At 38.5% G+C, this 12,143-nt stretch overlaps 1 protein-coding gene across 1 annotated transcript; it reads left to right on the top strand.

The window, feature by feature from the left end:
* Positions 1 to 1,604: 1,604 nt before the first annotated feature.
* Positions 1,605 to 11,282, top strand: LOC127644609 (coatomer subunit epsilon-like). The gene is made up of 10 exons (XM_052127873.1): positions 1,605 to 1,757; positions 1,945 to 2,007; positions 2,114 to 2,214; positions 2,319 to 2,471; positions 4,178 to 4,231; positions 6,611 to 6,692; positions 9,598 to 9,753; positions 10,539 to 10,607; positions 10,856 to 10,930; positions 11,088 to 11,282. Exons 1-10 carry the CDS (start codon positions 1,656 to 1,658, stop codon positions 11,133 to 11,135), a joined length of 903 nt encoding a protein of 300 aa, XP_051983833.1. The 5' UTR covers positions 1,605 to 1,655; the 3' UTR covers positions 11,136 to 11,282.
* Positions 11,283 to 12,143: the final 861 nt, after the last annotated feature.

Here is a 12,143-nt window from a genome sequence, read left to right on the forward strand (position 1 = left end):
ACAATGAATTACAATAGAGTCACTTTAAAGGAAACATTGTCATATGGGCTAACAAATACCGTATGAGCAGTAATTCATCAATAATTGATCATCATCCATCAATAGCAGATCATCAGCGATCGTTTGCCAATTGTCATATGTGTCTTTTAAAACATTTTGCATTAATAATCATGAATTAGTCCATAAACAGTGATGGTGACATAGTCTTGGCTCGGTTGCGATGATCTATATGTACATTTCTCAAAATTAAGTTTTTTGTAGAATATTTATTCACCAGATGAAGGGCTTTGGCCTTTCTAATTTACAAAATAATCACAATATGATTTTTTGTCCAAATCAAACCCTACTCTGTTCCTATAGATATTCCTATCCTAGATATTATAGGGCTTCAAAAGACTTGTAATATAGTGCACAAGTTGTATGGGCTACATTTATGGTACTTTCATGTTGCTTTTTTTTTTAGCTTTACAGCTAACTTCCATCGTCAACCGCTTATCCTGTGTACAGGGTCGCGGGGGGCTGGAGCCTATCTCCAGGCGGGGGACACCCTGGACAGGTCGCCAGTCCATCGCAGGGCCACACATAGACAGACATACACTCAGACTCACCTCCACACTCACCTCCACATCCACACCTAGGGCAATTTTTTTTTTGGAGACACCAATTAACCTAGCCTGCATGTCTTTTGGATGGTGGGAGGAAGCCGGAGTACCCGGAGAGAACCCACGCAGACACAGGGAGAACATGCAAACTCCACACAGAAAGGCCGGGGCAACCAGGGTTTGAACCCATGACCTTCTTGCTGTGAGGCGACAGTGCTAACCGCTGCACCACCGTGCCATAATAAGTCTGTGGCAGCTATCTACAGAGGGTTCAATCCCAGCATACTCTGTATGATACCCTATGCTGGTGTGGAATGTTATGTGCATCAGGTAAGTCAGAGCTATGAAGAAAGTATACAAGCAGACAACAAAACAGCTGTTTCAGGCCATGTAGCTGCTCAAAAGGCAAGTTGAAACTCAGGCTTTATTTTCTTCTTGCCCTAATATTAATCAAGATAAATTTACCGGTCACTGGCTAATGGTGATATCTTCTAGAGATTAACATATTATACCTTTCTTCTCTGGCAGTCGATTATGAACTGGGCAAGACTGGACCCAGGCCACATCAGCGACCCCAAACTCTTCCTCTTCAATTTTTTGCTAATGCACTTCAAGGTTTTTATAACAGAATGGATGCTAGCTTCGTAAGGACATTTCCATGCGCTTTGCTGAATTATTGTAGTTATTAAATTACTTCAATCACAGCTCGACGTTAAAGTGAGTCTTCACAATCCACCAGAAATGTGGAGGCTGTCGGCGAATGGGAATGGGCCATTTGAGCATTCATGATGACAGGACTTTTATGTTGGGGTGAACTGTGCATTTATGCCCTGAGCTAACTTCCGTTTCTTATAAATGCGTTATAAATGTTCGATTGATAAAATCGTAACAGCTGCTCTTCTTTGAGGTGCCACAAGAGGCGACAGCTAACACGCACGCGCACACGCACACACGCACACACACACGCACACACACACACACGCACACACACAAACCGGTTCGAGTTCTTTGACGTGGCCGTTATGACGTCGGCAAAGTTGACGTTTCACAAACATGGCGGTGCAGCAGGGGGAAGTGGACGAGCTGTTTGATGTGAAAAATGCCTTTTACATCGGCAGTTATCAACACTGCATTAACGAGGCCCAGAAAGTAAAGGTGAGTGTAAATATACTGTGTACGTGACACCGGAATCTTTCCTACTGGAGCGTTTCTGGATTCGCTGGTTGTCTGTTTTCTATTGGGCTAATTCATTAGCTTGTCCAGTTCGGTGGCTCAATACTGTAAAACAGTGTGTTTAACAAATGATGAATAGTCTTGTGTAACGCTTTTGTGTATTTTATAGACATCGGGGCCAGAAAAAGAAACCGAGAAGAACATTTTTCTGTACCGGGCATTCATCGCTCAGGTAAATTCGTAATAATGTGTTATGTTGTTGAGATTCAAAACTAACTAACTAACTAACTAAATAAATAAACGCTGATCAATTGACAAGATTTATGTTCTTTCCATAGAGGAAGTATGGTGTGGTACTGGATGATATTAAGCCCAGCTCCTCGGAGGAACTGCAGGCTGTTAGGATGTTTGCAGAGTACCTGTCAAATGAAGACAAGAGGTTTGTGAAATCATTTGCCACAATACTTTGAAATTATACAGGATGTTAAATGCTAGCCTTGCATGTAGTACATACAGTTGATCCATCATACTTACTTTTCTTAGGGATGCAATAGTGGCAGAATTGGACAAAAAGATGGCTAAGAGTGTTGATGTTTCCAACACCACCTTCCTTCTGATGGCAGCCTCTATCTATCTGCACGAGATGAACACCGATGCTGCATTACGCACCCTACACCAGGGAGACAGTCTGGAGTGGTGGGTGGTGAATTCAGTTATGATCCTCTTAAAGGGATAATTCACCCAAAAACGAAAATTGTCCCATCATTAACTAACATTTATGTCATCCCAGATGTGTATGACTTTCTTCTGCAAAACACAAATTAAGATTTGTAGAAGAATATTACTGCTCTTTAGGTCCATACAATACAAGGGAATGGTGGCCAGAACTCAGATGGCCTAAATGTCACAAAGGCAGCATAAAAGTAATCCAAACGACTCCAGTAGTTTAGTCAACGTCTTTTAAAGCAATCCAATTGGTTTTTGATGAGAAAAGACTAGGGATGCTCTTGTGGGAGTTTTATTTTTTATTTATTTATTTATTTTCTCCCCAATTTGGAATGCCCAATTCCCAATGCACTGTAAATCCTTGTGGTGGCATAGTGACTCGCCTCAATCGGGGTGGTTAAGGACGAATCTCAGTTGCCTACGAGTCCGAGATCGTCAATCTTCACACATTATCACGTGACTTGAGCGCGGAGACATAGCGTGTGCGGAGGCTTCACTCTATTCTCCGAAATATCCATGCCCAAATCACCATGCACCCCACCGAGAGCGAGAACCACATTATAGCGACCACGAGGATGTTACCCCATGTGACTCTACCCACCCTAGCAACTGTGTCAATTTGGTTGCTTAGTAGACCTGGCTGGAGTCACTCAGCACACCCTGGGTTCTAACTCGCGACTCCAGGTGTGGTAGTCAGCTTCAATACTCGCTGAGCTACCCAGGCCTCCATTGTGAGTTTTTGACGATTAGATAAAATATTGCGGTTAAACGGTTTTAAGATTATTTGCAAATGTTCTTATTACGCAACAGCACTAAAGCAATAATGCATTGCATATATATAGAGATGCTCCAACCTAGGTCCGGACGCTGCTTATGTGCATCCCGAGCTCAGTGATGTGCTTCAGTGCATTCAGTCCGTGACACCTGTCCAAGCACCACGCACGGGACAACATCAGTAACCATAGTGAGAGATCCAAGACCCACAAAGACACAAGAGTTTTCACATTTAGGCTTACAAAACTTTACGAAAAAACTATTTCATATTATAATATTTTGCCACATGTAAATAAAGCATTTTACGGTTTTGACCGTGGATTCTAAATACTTGCGGTGAAATTAACTAACATTTTTAATCACGGTTAATAGTAAAACCATATAATCGCGGCTTCCCTATAACAGACCAAAATATGCCCTTTTCATTGTGCATCTTGTCATTGCAGTCTTTAGACACATTGATTACATTTCCTAGTGGTTGACGCATGCACAGAACACTAGATGACGCTATAAGAAGTGTAATCAAGCTTGAAATCACGATTGCCAAGGAGATTGCTGCTATGATTTATATTGAAAAAGAAGTTGGAAGACAGATTAAGTCACTGGAGTAGTATGGGTGGCTTTAATGATGCCTTTGTGATATTTGGACCTCCAGATTTTTGGTCACCATTCACCCGCCTGACCTAAAGAGCTGATATATTCTTCTAAAACTCTTTATTTGTGTACTACCGAAGAAAGTCATACACATCTGGAATGCCACGAGTGCGAGTATATGATAAGAGAATTCCAATTTTTTTGGTGAACTATCACTTTAAAATTCAAAGTTTATTTAACCTGATATGTAAAATTATATGTTATCAAGTCTATAAATTGCTCACCATCATTTTGTATTTTTCTTGTAGCATGGCCATGACTGTCCAGATACTTCTAAAGTTGGACAGAGTTGATATGGCAAGGTATTGGGGTTTTATGATCTTTTGTGTGAGTGTGTGAATGCTGTTTGCTTAATTAATATAAAAAATATTAGATCCGGTTATTTGATTAAACGTGACTTTTTGCCATAAATAAGAAAATATTCCCACTTTTAGTTTGTAGCATATTCAAAGAGAACAAAATGTAGGGCTTGATTTTATCTAGCAGGTATTGATTGGATCATGAGAAATGGCCTCTATAGAACAGGTGGTTGGAGGGGAGGTTTTGAAAAAGAGTGACGTGAAGTCAGACAAAGAGGAACATCATTTCAGATGTGGAGCAAGTTATTTTAATGTAGGGCTGGGCGATATGGCAAAAACATAAAATCTCGTTTTTGTTTTTCAAACTTAAGGACGATTTACGATTCTTGACTTGATTTTCCAACATTTAAAGGTATTTTTCAAAAAAGTAACTCTAACATGTTCCTTATTAGAATGAAAGGCAGCCTGGTTAGAAAAATTCAAGTTGTTTTCATTATAGAAAACCAAGATTTGTAACAGAAATGCACAAAAACAGCGCAACACAAGTTGTCAACAGCGCAAAAGTAAAATAAATGAAAATCGAATGTATTTAAAATAACATTGATGTTCAGAAATAATAGTATAAAATAAGAAAACTACAAAAGACCTCAAATACAATTTAGGTATTATTTTTTTATTTAAATCAAGTCCATATAGAAAGCAACATCTAGAAATAGTCATGTTTATCTAGAGATTTTTTTAGTATATCAATCAATTTGTATGTATAACCATAAACACACGCAGATAGAGTCCAGATATCAGAACATTTCAGTGTAGTTGAAAACGCAGAAAGCTGAAGTTTAATATAATGATGTCAGTCAGTGCTGTGAGCACATGGCTCCTTCTAGCAGGATACGCTGATCAGAGCAGCAAAATTAAATTATATTGCTGTTTGTGAAAATGATCACTCACTTCCCAAATGTTGGCTGTAAATGCATGTTACATCCCTGCCTGTATTGGCAGTGTGTAATTAGTTATTTTTATTTTTGTCTCTCTCGCTCCCTCTTCTGGTATAGATAGAATGTGTAAAACCCACTACTGGGCTGAAATGAGTGGGTTTGGTTAATTAGTACCTGCAGGTGTTGGAGGTTACTAGGAGCCCTATATAAACTATCAGTTTGTGGCTTTCCATGAAAGGGAAAAGGAGAGTTTGAGTGTTAAATATTTTGTATTAATTTGACTGATATGATTATAAAGTGATGGTGAAAATAAGTGAGTGTGTGTAAAAAGAAACGAAAAGAGAGATTTAGACAAAGTGGGGAAAAATATTAGGGACTGGGTAATTGGTATTTAAGAAAAAAGAGGAATGGAAGGCTCCTGCCTTTGTTATTTTGGGAAGTTTTTTTTTTTCTTTTATTTTCTGTTTTGAATTCAGTGGGCTGGTGCTTGGAGGAGAGCAGTTTGATCTCTTGCCAAGTAAAATATGAGATTGGCACTCTTAGCTCTTTTCAAGCCCTGTCTTGAAAATTCTTCCATTTTGTTTTTGAAAGACTCCTGAATTTTAGCTGGACACACTCACACACACTATCTGGTTGGAAATCAGAACTTCCACCACTACTTTGTCTCATACCCAACCAACAATTTACACTTCCTCCTCCTCCAATATGAGCCTGACCACCTGAGGGGGTTGTAACAATGCTGTAAATTTGAAACACGTCACAGAACAAAGCAATAAATAGCAATCAATCTGAATCATCATGTTAAAATGAGATGAGGATGATTCTCCTATTTATAGTCTAACCAGTATATGACTAGATATGAAGTGCCCTCAACTGTCACGTATGTTCTTACACTTTATTATAAACACATATATTGCTGTTGACATGACAAAATGTAGCTTAGTGCTTCATGACTTTAAAACTTACACAGAACATAGATGTTGTTTGATTAAGCTGGTGAAAACCTGCATTGATGGATGAAGTCTACCTACAGTCACACTGTACAGTCATACTGGAAATATTACCGGCTTTTATATCGGTCTCCATATTGTTAAGCTATGTTACGTTGCAGTGCGAAGCCATGCAAATTTCCACTCATGTTCAGCTAATCTGATTGAGGGCGGCATAAAGCCAAGTGCTGTGAACATTTGTTTTTCTCTTTAATTTTCAGCCATTGGTGGATTGACAGCGTGTCTAACTACAGTGTCTGCTAATATTTTATGCAAAACCTCGATTCCACTATTTTAAAAAAATTAAATCGAATTAATTGAAAAAAATCACCCAGCTTTATTATGAAGGCAATTGTTTTTCTTTGTGAGTAATGTTTGAACAATGTTTGAATTGAACACAATAAGAACAGGGTACGTTTGAATTTTTATGTCATTGTTGGATATTTTCTCCTCAGAAAAGAGCTAAAGAAGATGCAAGACCAAGATGAAGACACCACCCTGACTCAGCTTGCTACGGCCTGGGTTAACCTTGCAATTGTGAGTATTTGCGATTTAGTGAAATATATCAGGATTGACTTTTAAACAACCTTAAAAAATTAATAAATAAAATGAATTGGTTTATTAAACATCCTCTGCTATATACACATCTAAACATATTCATGTACAGTTTTTTTTAATGCTGTGATGGCTAATCTAAACTCCGCAAAAATGAAACGTCCCTTTTTCAGGACACTGTATTTTAAAGATCATTGTGTAGAAATACAAAAAAAACTTTACAGATCTTTATTATAAAGGGTTTAAACAATGTTTTCCATGTTTATTCAATGAACCATAAACAATGAATGAACATGCACCTGTGGAACGGTTGTTTAGACACTAACAGTTTACTGACGGTAGACAATTAAGGTCACAGTTATTAAAACTTAGGACACCAAACAGACCTTTCTACTGACTCACCAAAAGAAAGATCCCCAGGGTCCCTGCTCATCTGGGTGAATGTGCCAGAGGCATGCTGCATGGAGGCATGAGGACTGCAGATGTGGCCAGGGCAATTAATTGCAATGTCTGTACTGTGAGACGCCTAAGACAGCGCTGCAGGGTGACAGGAAGGACAGCTGATCGTCCTCGCTGTGGCAGACCATGTGTAACAACAACAGCACAGGATCGGTACATTCGAATATCACACCTGCAGGAAAGGTACAGGATGGCAACAACAACAACTGTCCAAGTTATACCAGGAACATACAATCCCTCCATCAGTGCTCAGACTGTCCACAATGGGCTGAGAGAGACTGGAGTGAGGGCTTGTAGGCATGTTGTAAGGCATGCCCTTATCAGACATCACCAGCAACAACGTCGCCTATGGGCACAAACCCACCTTTGCTGGACCAGACATGACTGGCAAAAAGTGCTCTTCACTGACAAGTTGCGGTTTTGTCCCACCAAGGGTGATGGTCAGACTCACGTCTATCGTTGAAGGAATGAGCGTTACACCGAGGTCTAAACTCTGGAGCGGGATCGATTTGGAGGTGGAGGGTCCGTCATGGTCTGTGGTGGTGTGTCACAGCATCATCAGACTGAGCTTGTTGTCATTGCAGGAAATCTCAATGCTGTGCGTTACAGGGAAGACATCCTCCTCCCTCATGTGGGACCCTTCCTGCAGGCTCATCCTGACGTGACCCTCCAGCATGACAATGCAACCAGCCATACTGCTCGTTCTGTGTGAGATGTCCTGCAAGACAGGAATGTCAGTGTTTTGCCATTGCCAGCGAAGAGCCCGGATCTCAATCCAATTGAGCACGTCTGGAACCTGTTGTATCGGAGGGTGAGGGCTAGCACCATTCCCCCCAGAAATGTCCAGGAACTTGCAAGTGCCTTGGTGGAAGATTGGGGTAACATCTCGCAGCAAGAACTGGCAAATGTGGTGCAGTCCATGAGGAGGAGATGCACTGCAGTATTAATGCAGCTCGTGGCCACACCAGATACTGACTGTTACTTTTGATTTTACCATCCCCTTTCTTCAGGGACACATTATTCCATTTCTGTTTGTCACATGTCTGTGAAACCTGTTCAGTTTGTCTTAATTGAATCGTTTGATGTTAATACAAATATTTATACATGTTAAATTTGCTGAAAATAAAATAAGTTGAAAATGAGAGGACGTTTCTTTTTTTGCTGAGTTTACATATGGATTTAGAATTGCCTATTTACTTTTTTGTGGTGAGTTGTAATTTTTGGTGTTTGAGTGTAATGTCACTTTAAAGGGATAGTTCATCCAAAAATGAAAATTCTCTCATCTTTTACACGTCCTCATGTCATCGCATATGTGACTTTCTTGCTTCTGCAGAACACAAAAGATTTTTAGAAGAATATCTCCGTTCTGTACATAAAATGCAAGTGAATGATGAAAATCTTTGAATCTCCAAAAAAAGTACATAAAGGCAGCATAAAAGTATATGACTCCAATGGTTTAATCCATGTCTTCAGAAGCGATATGATGGGTCTGGGTGAGAAATACTTCAATATTTAAAGGTGCACTAAGGTAAAAAATGCTAATTAAAAGTTTTACACACAAAGATCTGAATAGCATTTTATTTTTATATATATATATATATATATATATATATATATATATATATATATATATGTTGAAAATTATTCACACTCTCAATAGTTGAAGATTCATCATATCTGTCACTCAATAAAAGCTGTTTATTTTACATGGAGTGTGTCGCCCCCTCATGGGTGCTGCCATGTTGACCGCACATGACACAGTGACATGTAGTTGACTGATTTACTACCACTAAAACCAAACAATAAAACGACAAACACAAAATACAAAAAACAAGGAAGCCCAATACAAAAGTATAGTACAGTGTGATGGTGTTGTTTTGATAAACAGGTGTGTGATCCACCAGAAAGTCAGAACAAAATTGAGTGCAAGTGGGAAGATAACATTTCTGAACAAGAGGTACCTGTTGGAGTGATAAAACAACCCACTACTACCAGCAACTCATTGCGGATGACAGATAAATGGCACAACATCAAATGTGTTCGGTGTTTAGCCTGCAGAGAGCGCAGAGATTTATAGTGAAAAGGGACTTAAATATTAATGTTTCTTATTAGTGTTTCTCACCCACACCTATCAAATCACTTCTGAAGATATGGATTAAACCACTGGAGTCATAAGGATTACTTTTATGCTGCCTTTATGTGATTTTGGAGCGTCAAAGTTTTCGCCACCATTGACTTACATTGTATGGACCTACAGAGCTGAAATATTCTTCTGAAAATCTTTGTGTTCAGGAGGAGAAAGTCATGCACATCTATGATGAGTAAATTATGAGATTATTTTCATTTTGGGCTGAACTATTACTTTTTTAAAGGGCTGTCCTTAATTTCTAGAATTGAAATGTCCTTCTCGTCTTTCTTCCATCAATAGGGAGGAGATAAATTGCAGGATGCGTACTACATCTTCCAGGAAATGTCAGACAAGTACTCCCCCACACTGCTTCTGCTGAACGGTCAGGCTGCCAGTCACATGGCTCAGAATAAGTGGGACGAGGCTGAGTCAGTTCTACAGGATGCTCTTGACAAAGTACGATTTCAGCAAAGCGATTCATTTAGTCTAATTGGGGGGCCAATTCTGCTTCTTTTCCAATTCACTCTTAGGTTGACCTTAAAAGGGCTGTAAACGAGTGATTGTCAGGGTTCATATAAGGTGCTTGAACTACTTGAATTTGGCTTTTTAAATGTAAGTCTTGGAAAAATCTTTAAAAAACAAAGAGGTGCTTAAAAATAGCTTGAATTATATACAAATTTTAAACACATTGCTTAAATAATTTAATAAGTTACATTTTATTTATTTTTGTAAAACACATATACATTCCTGTTACAGAAGAACTTTGAAAAACAATTTTGTTGCATACTTCTCTCTGTGTGCTGTATGCTTATTATTCAGAACTGCTTACATAAAAAAATACCGGATGATTTTCATTACTGTTGGTTCCGTTAGTGGTTCTCAAACATACTGTACATTCTTCTGCTTGTGCAGATGACACACCGTACTAACACACTTTGACAGTGTTTCAAGAAGGGCTATTCAGTTGCATGTGCAGCAAGAAACATACAATGCGTCTAGATGAGTCAAATTGATGACCAAATTACTCCTCTTAGCCGGTTCTTTTTAACCTTATGGGCAGATGTCCAGACAACTGCTGAAGCCGCACATAGACGACACTGACATGTGGCACCTGTTACTTTTGGTAGTGCGGTTCAGAATGGGCAAGTCACAATCGATTGTCACCGGTTGAGGATTTAAAAATATTTTCTAGATACTGCTTTTCAAGAAATTCCATGATTATATCCTTTGATCTTCTATAGGACAGCGGTCACCCTGAGACACTCATCAACCTCATTGTGTTGACACAGCATTTGGGCAAGCCTCCTGAGGTAAGTTCCATGAAAATGCACGTTTTTGGCACAGACTGGAGAATTAATCTACAGATTGTGGATGTTTGTATGTTGTATTTGAACAGTGCAAACTCATTTTGTGTACTTCTAAGACCAATGTATTTGAAGGGGTTTTGTTGTACACTTCCATTTTATGTTCTGTAGTTGAAAATGTATTGGTTGTGTAACATGGTGTTTTACTAAAGCATATTATGGATGCTAATTGTGCCTGGTTGTTTATGTTTTAGGTTACAAATCGCTATTTGTCTCAACTGAAAGATGCACACAAATCGCATCCTTTCCTTAAGGAATATCTTGCTAAGGTAAGGTTACTCAGTCTCGCATTACATCATTATAGAGCAATAACACATATTTGAAGAAAATGTGAAGGCATCATGAATTTGCTGTGGTTTAACTGTTAAAAAGTCAACCATTATTTAATAAAAGATTTCACATAATTTGTTTTAATGTTTTGTACAGGAGAATGAATTTGACAGACTTGCAATGCAGTATGCCCCCAGCGCCTGAAAGAAAGATGTGTCATTTATACCTCCCATATGATGCAACACATTATTTCTCCTCTTTCTTCCTCATATTTTTATTTTGCAGTCTTATTCTCATCCCAGATACTCTACAAACATTCCTCTATGATGGGAAATAAACATGTTTATATCATTCTCTGTGTTGTTGCATTATTAGAATGTGTTTGACTGTTAATATTGAGAAACACATAATAAAACAAAATATTGTATTTATGTGTCCTTTTTTTGTAGATCGGTCCATGGACCATTTTCTTTGTTGTAGCAAACCAGTGCATAAAATTATAACAATATTGGGACAAATCTGTGGATACAAATGTAACATTATGATGTAAAATGGACCCATTATTATTAGGTGTCTTTAACTGCAATATACTTTAGCATTTGATGCAATGTACTTCTATACATGCATGTTGTTGCATTGTACTTGCAGTATAGAGGTACCTGCATTTAATAAAATCTGTAGTTACAGTGTTAAACTAAACTTAAACACAACCGTTACCCTTACTCCTAAACCTACACATATAGTACCTCAACCTCAGAAGCAGCAAATGTGAATCTTGTGAGAATTTCGCAAAATAAACGTGCAGTTAAACAGTAAATACATTGTATTGTGTGTATTTTAATGTTAGTACATATTAAAGACACTTAATAGTAAGTGGGACCAGTAACACTATAACAAACAATTCACTGGATTTTGTTACAGTCCACTTTGTGTTTATATCAATTAGTGTAATGTCTTGACTGATTTGTGTTGTCACTTTCCTTGTCATATTGATGTCACATGGTGCTACTATGAATGGTGTCCCAACTTACCAACAGTAGTCCTAGTTACCTAAAGTCCTCTGTAAAAACACTTTTCAAGTCTTGTTCTCATTCCCAGCACATCTCACATAATAAAGTCTAATTACCAGACATTCGATCTACCTCTTCCTGTGCATTGGTATTAGACTGGTACATTTGAAGCTGACTGACTCCACAGGGAGAGTCAATGAAC

Source organism: Xyrauchen texanus, chromosome 6 (assembly GCF_025860055.1).
Source record: "Xyrauchen texanus isolate HMW12.3.18 chromosome 6, RBS_HiC_50CHRs, whole genome shotgun sequence".
In the NCBI taxonomy this organism is placed as follows: Eukaryota; Metazoa; Chordata; class Actinopteri; order Cypriniformes; family Catostomidae; genus Xyrauchen; species Xyrauchen texanus.